General features: G+C 37.4%; 1 protein-coding gene across 3 annotated transcripts in view; it reads right to left on the bottom strand.

The window, feature by feature from the left end:
* DDX60 (DExD/H-box helicase 60) overlaps positions 1-13,121 on the bottom strand; it is a 43,258-nt gene extending 30,137 nt beyond the window's left edge. Inside the window, exons 1-13 of one of the 3 annotated variants that reach the window (XM_035552625.2) lie at positions 12,994-13,121; positions 11,979-12,365; positions 11,783-11,852; positions 9,933-10,110; positions 8,679-9,020; positions 7,930-8,037; positions 6,562-6,723; positions 5,665-5,823; positions 5,017-5,158; positions 3,673-3,834; positions 2,878-2,980; positions 1,972-2,087; positions 294-454 (exon numbers count right to left, since the gene is read on the bottom strand). In XM_035552625.2, coding sequence (XP_035408518.1) covers positions 294-454; positions 1,972-2,087; positions 2,878-2,980; positions 3,673-3,834; positions 5,017-5,158; positions 5,665-5,823; positions 6,562-6,723; positions 7,930-8,037; positions 8,679-9,020; positions 9,933-10,110; positions 11,783-11,852; positions 11,979-12,351 — 2,076 coding nt within the window. In that variant the 5' untranslated portion in view covers positions 12,352-12,365; positions 12,994-13,121. Of the gene's footprint in view, positions 1-293; positions 455-1,971; positions 2,088-2,877; positions 2,981-3,672; positions 3,835-5,016; positions 5,159-5,664; positions 5,824-6,561; positions 6,724-7,929; positions 8,038-8,678; positions 9,021-9,932; positions 10,111-11,782; positions 11,853-11,978; positions 12,366-12,993 lie in introns of those variants that run through there. The other 2 variants (XM_035552632.2, XM_050710494.1) reach the window with 2 other exon arrangements.
* Between the last annotated feature and the right edge of the window lie 1,159 nt (positions 13,122-14,280).

Here is a 14,280-nt window from a genome sequence, read left to right as displayed (position 1 = left end):
CACACTATTACAGGCCATGAGCCAAATCTCAGCAGCCTTTACAGATCCGATATTACATTTTTTTTAATTTACTTGTGTCAGTTAAAATACAATCATTCATCAAATGTTCCAAATAGAACAAACTTTTTTCCAATTAGTCAATTAAATTTGAACTACAAAGATAATTTATTTTCTTCAACTAAAACTACTAGTGCATTCAAAGTATAATATTTAATTTGTGTGATTCATACAGTAGAAATCTTTTTCTGGATAGTAAAAAGTAGACTTGGAAAGAGCAACTTGCATATACTCACTTGCATTTTTTTCTTTTTGACAGGATTATTAGCACTCCCTGGTGCATCCTTTTGGCATACAATAAACTTTGAAGTGCTCTCTTGCAATGTGCTTCCATAAAAACGATAAAAAGTCTGTAACTTTTGAATTTGTTTTCTTTCATAAGGATCTTTGGATTTTGCTGCAAATAAACGTAATTGATTCAAAAACACACTGACAGAATTCCTCCCCCCCAAAAAAGATACCTGGATAAAGCATAAATGTAACTTAAAGGCCAAAATCACATTTCAAAAGAGGCTTGCTACTGAGACTCACTGAAATTCAACAGTCCTTTGAACTATCTGAGAGATATGTCAGACTCAAATTCAGACTTCTTTAGGCACACAAGAATATTATTGGAAAAGTTAACAGACAGGACACCTGGAAAGAAATTACAACTGCTTGAGAAAAATGCCTAGGCTTCTCACACAATCAAAGAAAATAAGAAAGTGTCTTCAGAAGTCAATTCAGATCATCAGAAAGAGACCTCTTTCCCATGAATACAAGACTGTCATCAGAACATAAGTAAGATGGAAGAACACTTATGTGACCCAATGGAAGGTATCAAGCACATGGATATTTCTGCACTCAAGCTTAGGTATTTCTCTCTGTTTTACACAAAAAAGACTGAGATAATACAGGCCAGTGTTAAGAGGACTCATGCAAGACATGGAATAGAGAGGGCTCTCTCTTCAGTAAGAGTGGACATAAACTTTCAACTCCAACATTATGGAGGATGCTCTAGCTACTCTTGGTGCAGGTATGATCAGAGTGACTGCTCTCCACATTTCCTGTTGAAATCACAGTGCAAAAAAGAATGCAAAAAATTGTCCAGTCAGAAAGATAAACAGATGGAACACTTTTCATAGGTCAAATGATGCAAATGCCCGCTCGGAAAACAATTTTTCTATTCACTGAATGAGAACCCTAAACAAAAGGGAGCACCAATAGTAATCCATGACTTCCCACCTCCTGGGAGGGAGTTTAATTCACTGTGTGATGTAACGATGACGGAAACATCTTTGAGAAAAATAGCGATGCATACATGCTGGTACACACAGTATCTTATAATTCATTTCATGTAAATATGCAAGTCTAAGATCAAAATTAAGTCCATGTTTTGTTTTTGTTAGTACCTCAAAGCTGAGAAACAAACAGGAAACTATAATACATAACATTAATACAAACACCTTTTGTTTACTTCTTTTACTTATTTTAATTTTTGTTCTCAAAAGATTTGACTGGCTATGCATGTGCTGGGCAAACATCTGAGTAGATTCTGCACGTATACGAATTTGGTTAGAAAACATTACTCAAACTATAGATTTAGACATGAAATTGCACATCTACTTTTATATATATATATAGATCTGTGAAGCATTTTGCAAACACAACAGAATGCATCATGAACAGCTGACTAGAAACGCTCCCTTATACTTGTTAGAGCTATTAAGTTAATAGCTAACACACAATACTTAGCTGATGAATTTCTGCAGTATGTTCAAGTATAATTTAGCTATCGCAGTAGCTCTTTTTTGGCAAGTGTTTACACAGTTGCAAATATTTTCTGAACTGAGAAGTCCTTCTCTACAACAACGTTAACCTTTACAGTATTGTTCTAGCCAACAAGGACAAGTGGGTTTTGTTAGCTCCTCTTACCATCAGCATTGCAGTGTACACGTTCATACTCCTCAGTCAGTGGTCTGCCAGAATGCCAGTGACGATGCTCATCAAATTCCTTGTATTTAGTAAGCGAAGAAATTGCAGGATCGTTGCTGAAAGATACAAACATTAAACAGAGCAGAAATTAAAAAGGTTATCTGACGTCTCTAATAAAACATTTAAAACATATAAAAAAACCTGAGTATTTATCAAAACAATTTACAATGGCAGACAACCAACGTAGGGCTTAATTTTACTCCAAATATAGTTTGTCAAGATAGCCTCAGCTTTTCAGAAAAAAATAATAAATTAAAAATGCACTTTCCCACTTTCATATAGTTCAATCATGGAATGCAATGTGACTACATAACTCACAGAAATATCCTTTAAACGACGAATCTCTGTTTTCCCAAAGTGGCTAAAAGTAATCATTGTCCAGCACACAACCCACCTTCACAAGCAGGGCAAATGTAAAAAAATGATAATCTATTCTCAACTTTTATTCAGTACTGTTACTCAGTATTTTCCTTTTCCTGAAATCAAACTGAGCTTTGCAATTTAAGATGAGGCCTTAATTGTGGACAAATCAGAGGACAAATTGTGCATTCAGAACAATTGTTTCAGAACATAGGATAAGAATCACTGAATGCAAATAAGAATCACTAATGCAAACAAATAATTGAATGAGAAAATAAGATACTGACTCTTACTCATTCCTTTTCTGAACTTTCTGTTAATATTTACAGAGTATTTTATCAGTACACGTAAATGTGAAACCTTCCCTAGTCACAGCAAAAGCATTTCTAAACTCACACAAATTGAGCATAATATGGATGTAAACTCCAGGGCAGTAGTAAATAAACCCATACAATATAAAATCTTAATAAAATTCATAGTACATACTCGTCTAAAACAGGTAGGTCTTTCAAAATATCTCCAGCATACTCTTTAACAAGATCAGATTTCACTGGGAATAGTCCTACAGCAGGAATTTTGTCTTCATACACTGTACAGCATTAAAAAAAAAAGTTTGATTAGAAATATGTATGATTTCATATCATATCTCTGAAATTCTGTCAAGTTACATTAAAAATGAATTTCCAAAAAGTAAAATATGCAAAAAGTAAGCAGCAGTTCATCAGTTCCTCTGTTCCTTTTTCTTCTCAAGCACAGGAAGAAGAGGAACAAAGCAGATATTTTTGCTTCTGAGTAGATAATCTTATATTTTAGACACCTACGCTACTTCTATGAATGCTACAACCTACTCCATCTCACAGGCATCTGCTTTCCTGCACTACTTACAGAAGTAAGCAGTCCCAGTACTGTGCTAGAAGGTGACTTAATAGCCTATATCGTAACAAAGAAGTCCACTAGAGCCCACTTTGCCCGCTTGACATCTGTTGATACTAGCTGAAAAACACCATATAATTAAGTAGAATTATGCTTCAGTTCTTAACTAATTTCTTGCAAACTACCCCTTCTTAATAAAGTTTAGAATGTTTTAAGCAAAACACGTGACAAAATTGGTTCTCAAGAAACGTGAGACACTAGTGGGTTGAAAGGAAGGAGAGTATAAATGAAGCATGGATTAGATTTGTGACCAGGATAAAAATCAGATCACTACTCCCAACTTACAACTTTTTGTGACAGTAATGAAGACCATGCTTCTAACTCTTTAATTCTTGGGGTTGTCAATACCTCTAAATGATGTCTGTTCCTGATCAAGGAACAGTTGGGAAGTAGTTCGTATTGGGAAAGCATCTCCAAAACCATATTTCACAGTCAGTTTGGTTACAGCGTCCCATAAACTTTGATATTCATCCTCCACTTCTTTCCCCAGTTCCTTTTGGAATTCTAATCCTGCAGAGAAGGAAAAAAGAAAAGGGGGGTGGGGGGGGAAGGAAATTAGGAGCTTTATGATTACAGCTTCCTTAAACAGAACCTACCTATTCACCTATGCAGCATCAGGCACAAAGATCTCAATCCTATCCAAGGTCTCTGGACATTAGAATAAATTAGGATGGGATGCCATACATTCAGTGTTTAATAGTCCAGGGTATAAATTACTAAATATGCTGACAAAATGTATTTTGTAAAGAATACCAGACTTAAACTGTCTGTGGAAATTCAAATTCCACAGCTACAGAAGGGTTTCTCTCACCTTCACCTTCTTCGGGGTAAGATCTTTAATTCAGAATTCTATTTTGGTACCTAATAAACAATAGGAATCATTACAAAAATATCTTTGTCCCATTTCTAATTTATATTTTGTTTAAAAAATTCTCTACACTTCTCTACAGGACATCTTGTGACTTGACTCATAAAGAAAAAGTTGTATTTTATTATCAGACAGACCAACTGCCAGTGCTCACCACAGGATGTCAGGTGAACAGAATTACAGACAGACCAACTGCCAGTGCTCACCACAGGATGTCAGGTGAACAGAATTACTCTGAAAGAAATTTTGTTATACATAGTTTTCCATACTCTCTTGCTCTGTCAGCTTTTGCAGCTTTTCTGTGAATCTTAACATATACGATGATGTTCTTGAAGTTCCAGCTCCCAGCTTCATGTGTTTACAAGATATTATCAGATTTTGTCTGAACCAATTTTATCTCAATCTAAAAAAACATAAATCTCTGATGTCAGTGATACTAGGGATAGAATCTAGTCTCCATTCTGACTATGCTGAACTAAGACAAAATGAATTGGATAGAAAATGGGCTAAAAACCAAACGGTTGAGAACACCCAATAACAGTGACCCAGAGCTCATACTACCTATGCTTCCTTTGCATAAGTACATCAAAGATATGACATGGTAAAGTATTGTGAATGACTACTGGTGAGAGATATTTGAATATGTGATTTTCTAGACTTGCATATGAAAAAAATTCCCTATTGTTTGACAAAACGTATCTGTTATTATACAAGTAATTAGAAATTTATGTTGACTTATGCTTGTACACAAATTCTCATTTTTACTCTGCAGCTTAATAAAACTAGAAATGTAAGAAAGCAAAGTGTTCAACAAAGACAAATACCTTCAGAGTATTCAATCTCATAATAATGTGCAAGATTTATGAGCAGCGAATCATCATTTAGGTCAGGTAGATATGTTAAATCCAGTTTCCAATCATTTTTATCACTTAGCTGTTTCAGAACAAAATGCGCACACAACTGTTGCTGTTAAAACAGAGCAAACAATTAATTCTCATGTAGCACCTTCTCATGTGGAGGCATCAAAGCATCTCCAGAATAAGGTTAACTACCTCAGTTTTTATAGGCATGAAAATCAACATGCTGTTATTTCTCTGTGATCAGGAAACAGTTAAGTAGCACACTTCTAGATCTCCTTCACTGCAATAATTGACTTTAATACGAAGGCCTGGCATCAGACTTCCCATACTGGATGAGACCACAAGGTCCATCTAAGCCCAGAATCCTAATACTGACACTGGCCATCTGTAAATGCCTAAAAATAGGTCAACTATACAGAGATATTACCCCAAACATTCTCTTAGACCCACTGATTTTTGGCTCACAAGATTCCTGAACCAGATGAAGTTTCTTTCCAGCAAGTACATTCGATTCTTTGATCTCAGACTACTAAAGCAATTTACCAAGAAAAATTAAAACTGAAATGATAATTGTACCAGATGACAGGAGAAGTAAGACAGTGTTATACACACCATTTTTATTATTGGTAAAACTTGCTTAGTCCAGCAGGATTTCATAACCCTAATCTGAGCTCTCTGAGAAAGAGGCATATGAAGAAGAAAAACCACTGTAAGACACTGCATTCTACAGAGGTCAGCTGCTGCTTCTGGAGATAGTGGTTTACTTCTTCCCTGTTGAGAGATGACAGAAGAAAAGTTGATCACATCCTTCAGTAAAATATTGTGTTCACCTCTACATAATTCTGTGATTTTCACTTTGTTAAAGCAGCTAATAATTTTGATTTATTTAAACAATTTGTGCATTGTAATTACTTCTGTGCACACATTTCAAAATGAACACTCTTGTAGTGCTGGTAGCTGCAGATCAGTTATACTGTAAACAATCTCTTTTCTGAAAAGAATATGACTTAAAAATCAAGACAAAACTTAAAAATAGTTTCCTGTGCCTTTCTAGAAAAGTTACTGATATACTGATTCTGTGTTAACTTGAGGTAAATAAAAGACTTGTAGTACAGTCACAAAAATGGTATCATGACTCTTTGCATCTAGAAAGAACCCCATCTTGCTAATTTGAGGAAAAGTGTATTCTACTGTAAAGGCATAGCATAAGGAAAAGAAAAATAAAGAGCACAACAATCTTCTAAGGTAAAACTTCCCATGGAACTAGTCACTTGTAAGGAGAAACTTTCCCCAGGAACAGCCGCTGCTGCAGGAATGATGGTGCCACTCAGACACACCACACTACTTTGGAGAATCTGTGGCCCCACAAATTATCTGAACCAGTCCCCTTACAGGTGCAATCAAATGAAGCATCTGACCCTCTCTTCAGCTTGGGATCCGGAAGAAGCATCTCTTCTGTTAGCAAAATGTTTAGAGTCACTGTGCTGAAAAGATATATAACATTCTTACTCTTTCTGATTTCTCTGTCTTTGTTCCCCTGGAAGCATGTGCATTTTTCAGCATATCACTGTAGATTTTTAATCCCACTGCACAAGCAAGAACGCAGACTACACGCCGAATGTCAGATCCTTCAGGCCACAGCTGTTTCAACAGAGGGATAGTCCGGCAAACCTGCAATCACAACATTATTACTAGCACAAATTACTGCTATAATAACAGTTACCAAAACAAGGACAAGTTTTATTCCTTAAAGAGTACCATCACAGAATGAGAAAGAAAAAAAAAAAAAGGATTTGAAAACTACAAAAGGAAAAGTGTGCATAATCATTAGTAAATACAGCCTCCCTTGGGTCAGGTTCATGAGGTGCACCAACAGGCAACCCTGACTGCCCCTGGGGCTCCCCATACCCTGCCCAGAACCCAGGTCCCCATGGGCTGTCAGTCCCTACCCCAACAACAGCACAGCAGGGCGGCAGGGCCTGTCTCCAGGTCCCCAAAGCCTCAAAGGCCCACATCCTGGCCCAGCCTCAGCCTGTCCCTGTCCCCAGAGGGAGGCCCGATGCCTGGGCCTGGAGCTGCCCAGCGCCTGGCTGGGGCACTGGGACAGGCCCTGGCTGTGGGGCCCTGACCCACCACCCCTGAGGGAGCCTCCACGGCCACCCCACTGCAGGGAGCAGCTGCCTGCCCTCGCTGTGCCCTGAAGGGTTCCTGCTCCCGGTGTACCTCATTACTGAGCTGGCCTCAGGAAAGATAATTATAATAAAATGAAATAGCAGCAGCAGCCACCAGGCAGCTGTGTTTCTACTGACTTTAAAATGCTTTACGAGCAGCAGCATTTTTATCTGGACTGAAAATTCAGCTTGCTGGACCAGCACCAATCCCTTTAAAGTCCAAGGAAGCCAACAGCTCCTATCGTTCTCAGCGGGAGCAGAAGTGGAGTCACAACATGCTCAGGAAACTGGTACGGGTATATTATTGTATGTTATGCACTAAAGGTGATAATGGTTCCATGTGAACACTTTTTTTTTTTTTTTTAAGGTTACAGTTTTGTAAAACAAGATTAAAGAATGAGCTAGTTCCCATCTTCTACAAGACAAAGGCAGTCACTAAGGTGAAAATATCTGACAAGATGGATCCCACCAGCCTCCAGCTGGAGCATCCTACTTTAATGAACCTACTTTAATGAACCTCAAAGGAAAAAAGAGCTTTAAGCTGCTGTGAAGAGTGGGCACAGAGGGGACCTTCCTGTCCTCAGGCTGTCACTTCAGGATAAGTGAAAGAGCCCCCAGTTCTGGCTAGGACAGAATTTCAGTTAAAGGAATGGAAAGAGAGTTGATCTGAGAAGAAAACAGAAAAGGATGCAAAGGGTAAAATTACCTCTTCTTGTACACTTTCCAGGCTCAGCCTGAGTTGTCCATACAGACACAGGGATGGTTCTTTGTACCTGACTGTGGCTTCACAGAGACATTGCAGATCTTTTTCATACTAAGAAGTACAGAAGGCAAATCATATGCAAAAGTCAACAGATACAATGCATCAGGGACTACTAGCCACAGACACCGACAGAAACCATTCATATATATATATGTATATATATATATATATATGCATATACATATATACACATATACACAGACCCACCAAAAAAAACCTCAGCATCCAATAAACATTTATTCTAAATTAAACTCCTTTAAACACCAGTCTATTCCATAACATTAAAAGTCAATTAAGGCTTAAAAATGTGTACCAATCACAGTATTTTCCTATTAAGACTTTCAAGATCATTGGATGAATCATAGAATCATTCAGGTTGGAAAAGACCTCTAAGATCATCTAGTCCAACCTCTAACCTAGTACTGACCACCCACCACTAAACCACATTACTAAGTTTTACATCTACATATTTCTTAGACCATCAGACATGTTTCTTGGACCATCAACAGATGAGCCGTGTATCAGTGTCTTATGATTTTAATATATATAACACATATATTACATATGTATGTTATATATATATGTTATATATAACATATATATATATAATATTAACACAGATATTTTAATTAAATCCACTAAGTAGAACTAACACCTTTATTTGCAAACCAAAAAGAAGTTGTGAAATTTACCTTTTGAAAAAATAACCTGTGTTTCCGCATACTCTGAAGATGATATCCATAAACTCTAAGAGTATCATATTCCTGTCCTGAAGCAAGTACAATAGTGATTTTCTTTGACAATGAATGAGCAATAAAAATAGTCAAATAGTTGGTTTGGAGAGAGGTCAATCCTATGTCAGATACAATGATGAAATAAGGATAGCTTTTCTTCAGGAAAATCTCCCATGCTGGTGATAAACAATTGGAAAATTCTGTATGAACAGTAGTGCGTGTGTTGTGCTTCAGGTGTTCTATTAACGCAGTACGTAAGAAAAGAAAATGAGGATAGGGAAAGTACATCTGCTCTGCATCCTGTGGCAAATGAGAACAATGGAAGTATTCAGTTACATTCCAGCAAGTCGCATTCAAATTCAGATTGCATAAATACTATGCAAGTATAGTATTTATATATTTGAATTCTATTTACAGTTTATGAACATCATAATGTTATTTTATATCACATCATTACAGTGCCTTTGTACGTTGTTAGTAATTTTGCTCTAGTCATGTCAAGCAAATTCAACCAAAAATTATTTTCAGGTATATAAATGCAATAGATATATCTGGCTACATATAGACATACAATATACAGGTATGTATATAAATGTAAAACTATGTCAAAAAAAAACACTGAGATTGTACGATCAGACCTCAAAAGTTGAGAAATTAACAATTAAGATGTCTTGTTAAAATCTAATTTGACTATTTGTTAAAAGTATATCACGTTTGCAAAGTATGATTACTACCCAGTTCTATTTTTCCCTGTATACTTCATTGCAGATCTACTTTTTTTGGTTTCTAGAGAGCTCTCCCTCTTTCCAAGGGTTTTTCCATGTCAGGAAAAAATGCAAAACCATTAAAATAATCAAAAATAACTTTGTAGGACTCCAGCTTTGAATGAATCAAGAAAATCATGGTTAAAATCTCCTACAAGTCAATATAGGTACCTGCCATTCTTTGTACATTTAATGGTAGGTTGTGCAGCAAAAAAATTGTATGAGTTATAATACTACTGAATTTCTAAAAATTTTCCAAAGAATTGAGAACAAACCCCATACACAAAAAGATTGGGAGAAAAAAAAATGTGTTATTTGTGGTGAATGTCACAAATCTCCTTATTTGTTGACACACTGAAGTTTCCTGAATCTGATTAGAATCAAACATTTGCTTTTAAAGGAGTGTAATGGTGTAAACAGCAAACAAATAACGTTAGTTGTTCATCACCTTGAAGAAAACGACGATATATTTTGCTCCTTTTTGAGTGAAATCTTGCAAGAAGCATTCAATTAGGTAGAATAAGGTTAGATACTGTACTTCCTCATTTAACAACATAAGAATTAAGGAATCCCCATCTATCACAAAGAATTCAGACTCAACGAAGTCTTTTAACAAACTGACATACCTGAAAAAAAAAAAAGGAAGTAGTGTGTACATAATGTTACGCCAAGAAAGTTGGGAACATGGGACAGAAGAAGCTTGCTTTCTGATAGTTTATAAAATAACTTGCTTAATAAATGTTTTTATTAATTAAATCAACTACACGTTAAATATATGAATTAAATCAATAGAAAGCATTCTTTCTCGGATCTAAGGTCAGAACCAAATAGCTTGCAATCCTTTCAGTTACTAGATGTATAAGCAATAGTCTCCTTTACAATTCTGAATACTTTTGTAGCATCTGAGGTTTCTATTACATGACATCCTTCATCCGTTTCTGCGCTTATGTAGAAGTTGCAGTTTGTTCTGTAAGAAATATTGCCCAAGAGAGAACCACAAAAATGTTCATGCCTTTAGCTTCCAGCTAAAAATAGCAAGTGGATTATCAACAACTATCACAACAGTGGCAACTACCTCCTTTCTCCAATAAACGTTTATGGCAAGAAAAATACCTTAACAGCAAGAGGAATCCAGTCATGACACATTCCTTCAATAGACCAAAGAATTAGAAGATTTCTTCATCCCCTTCCCATTTCACAAAACTATTTATGAAACTTGATACAATTTGCCTCAACCAATCTTTAAGCCAGACTTTAAACAAAACCTCTTAACTGTGACAATGGTAGGTACAAACAGTCAGTATCTCAGTAGTTTTGAATACGTCCTAGAACTGACTTTCTAGGTACCCGTGAAAGTCCATGGACATGAAGTTTTGTACAGGCCAGACCAAGGAGACAGAAGAACTTTCACAGGTCTAGATGAAGAGGCAAGCCCTTCTAGTGAAGGTTGTCTGTTTTCATGTTTGTCTATTACATACTACTAGGTAATACACAGTTTAATATGTAATATTACCGTACTAGTATGCATTATTGGAACATAAATACTTATATGGGTAACAACGTGCTCACTTTCTTCAAGGCTGTCAAAAGTTCCTGACACATCACCTTAGATCCATACCTGGGAAACCCAGCTTTCCTTTGTGACTGGGATCAACAGCTTCTGGTTTACAGACCCAGTCAGATATCTGATGCATTAAGCATAAACAAAAACATCACTCTCATACATCAAAATTGTCTGTCTTTAATTAATACTAATCTCATTGGCACATCAGCTCCAGAAACAGCTAAGACGCTTCACTCTCAGTGTGGACTGTGCTACCACTAATCCTTCTCCGCATCAAGCAAGGAAAGGTTTCTGGAGATGCAGAAGATCACGCATGAAAATAAATGTGCAAAAGGCACAGTAGATATATATGAAAAGGAAAATTTTGTAGGAAAACTCTCTTAAATGTGATAACAGTAGTATCCTTAAAACGGGTGAGGAAACATGCTCAAAAAGCACAATGGAGAATTTGAAAAACAATAAATATCAACAGTTAAAATTGTAGGTCAGCTCATAAAACATGCAGACAATCCCTAGTCTAACATAAGAGGAAGCCTGCACAAACGAGTCTTCCTTCACGTTCTCGGGGAAATACTAAATCCTAAATATGCTTATGTCTCCAGGTATTCCGCAAACCTAAGTGACAAGAATATAGCTGCACTAAAGAATAATACCCTTTGATGTGCACTTGGTTCATAGAAATTGTTTTTGTTACCTTTTATTCTATTTCTTTCAGTGAACCCTGCTGTACTTACCGAGCTCTTGACAGGGACGACCAAACGTGTAGCTTCAAAATCTTCAGAAATTCAAGATGTTTTCTTATTTCTAAAAGAACCACACATATACTTATTGATAGAACCATAACCCACTGATTAATCATAAAAGAGTCAAAAGGTAAGACACTGCAATAAAATACTTAGACGCAAACATAAAATGACAGCAGTTCCTCACCAGGGCTTTGGGAATCCCACTCATTCTGAAGAAATCTGAAATCTTTGCCTTCAGTTTGTGATTCCTGCTGTGTCACTTCTTCAGTGGTCAGGATATTATAAACGTTACCATAATCTGGGTCTTCAACATCTTTTTCTCTGTCTTCCTTTTCTTTAAGCATCTGCACAACAGCTGCTTCTGCATTGTCATTGGTCTCATCCTCCTCATCATGGTCACTTGTACTCCCACCCTCTCTGTTTTTCTTTGTTGAAATGAAGCCTATTTCCTCACTGTCGATACACTCGCTATCCATATCATCACTATCATCCTTACTCGTACTTCCATTTGTGTCATCACGAACAACCTTCTTGAAATTACCTTCTGCAGAATCCATCACAGATCTTGATTCTGTATCCAAAAAAGAAAACTAAGTAATCAAGAGACAAATTTCAGGAAATACGGTATGTTCTGTGGCTTGAACCACTAAATTATCTACTACATATTCAGACTGGAATAAAACTTGAAGAAAAATCAGAAAGCATTTTGTGAGCATTCCCATGGTAAGTTTTTGTTTTTAAATATATTTTTTTTATAAATTATAAGGAAAACATCAGCTTTTGTCATTGCTAAAATTTACCAAAGACTATCAAGACCATTACATATTTGTTTTGTGCTTTGCATGAAAGGACCCTTGGCAGGTGGTTAATCATAATTTGCTATATTGGCTATCATTTTTCTGTGATACACACAATGCCACCCAAGGTGTCTGGGGCCATGGTGCAGGCAGGAGCAACTGGCTAGCTCAGACACCCTGCCCTTGCTCCTCTGCCTCATCCCTTGCGTTCCCCGTACACTGTCAAACCATCTCGTCCAGCCCTACACACAACTCCAACCGTAACCCTAATGAAAACACCAACACCAGCTCAAACACCTTGCCTCAACTCAGTCCCTGCTCCAGAACTAAACCCAACCCTAGTCCTAGCCCCAGTCCCATTCTCAGCCCCAAAACTAATCATGAGCCCAGACCCAGCCTTACCTCCTGCCCCAGCTGCGACCCCACACGCAGCCTCTAAGAGAGCCCGGCCAGGCTGGGACCTGCAGCAGAGCCGTTTGCCACTGTGCCTGCCAGCACACCTCTTTTAAGGTCCTGCCACCGCCCATCCCGTCTGCTTTCAGTTTCTGTTCCCCAAGTGTCAGTTTCTCCTTTCATTTCTGATGTTCTGGAAAACTGTGTCCCTGAACATAGCACTGCAAAGCAGTATTCATATCTCACTGCTTCAGCTTGCAGTGAAATTAGGCTTCTCAGATCCTAGCAGCTTCAGATAAGGGTGCAAGAGCTGTTACTGTGTTACTTAAGAAAATTGTTTATAAGCGTTGCAAAGTACAGTGCAGAACATACTAATTCCTGTTTCTCACCCTTTAGTCACTACAGTCTACTCTTCTACCAGTAGGCAATTCCACATAAAAAACTCCTTTAGCAGGAGCAGCACTAGATCCCTAACCCAATGTTGAAAATAGTGAAGCTTCAATTCATGAGGGGACTTGGGTACCTAGGCACTGCTGAAGAAAACATTTCAGAAATTGGAATGTGTGCATCAGATTGTCTGGGCAAGAGGCAGGAAGCCCAGGCTGCCTTTAGGTCAGATGCTTGCACAGAACACAGCACAGAAAACTCTTTGGGTTACACATGCATAAGTAGTCTCTTTATGGATTCAGGCAATTTTGGGACTGCCTCCCTGGAAGACAGCTGACACATAACACTTGCCATAAAAACAGGTTAAAGATCTTTTCTACACCCCACATTTCCTTTGAGACCTGTCCAAAAAAAAAAAAATCAGGAACTCAGGAGAAAAGTTTCTTTTACAGTACAGTAGCACATCTCCAGTGCTTCAGTGTCATGTCATAATTATGCTGTTTAGCTTGGCAAGATAAGCCCCTGCTCCTTCTCCTGAGCATACTTTTTTCTTTTGTAGGTAAGGCCCTAGTAAATAATTGGTAATATTTCCTTTCCCAAATTATATGGGAAATCATTTATCAACAGGTTTGAAACCCTCTGGATGATGCATTTTGGTTGAGAAGAGCGTATTTTAGATCTTCTGCTTCTCGCCCTACCGAAACGCAGAACAGACATTAATTTCCTAGGAAGTTGGTGCCACCTCTCTGTAAACATGCTTAAGAAATGGCAAAAACTCCACACAGAGTGAGTGAGGAATAAAAAACAAACAATAAACCTAAAACCAAAAAGAAAAAAAAAAGGCAAGCACTAGTGCAAACACCAAGACTAGCTCTACCCATGGAGAGCCCCATGCTAGGGCAGGTGCAA

Source organism: Cygnus atratus, chromosome 4 (assembly GCF_013377495.2).
Source record: "Cygnus atratus isolate AKBS03 ecotype Queensland, Australia chromosome 4, CAtr_DNAZoo_HiC_assembly, whole genome shotgun sequence".
Lineage (NCBI taxonomy): Eukaryota > Metazoa > Chordata > Aves > Anseriformes > Anatidae > Cygnus > Cygnus atratus.
The sequence above is the reverse complement of the archived record's forward strand: the minus strand, read 5'-3'. Positions and strand labels throughout refer to the sequence as shown.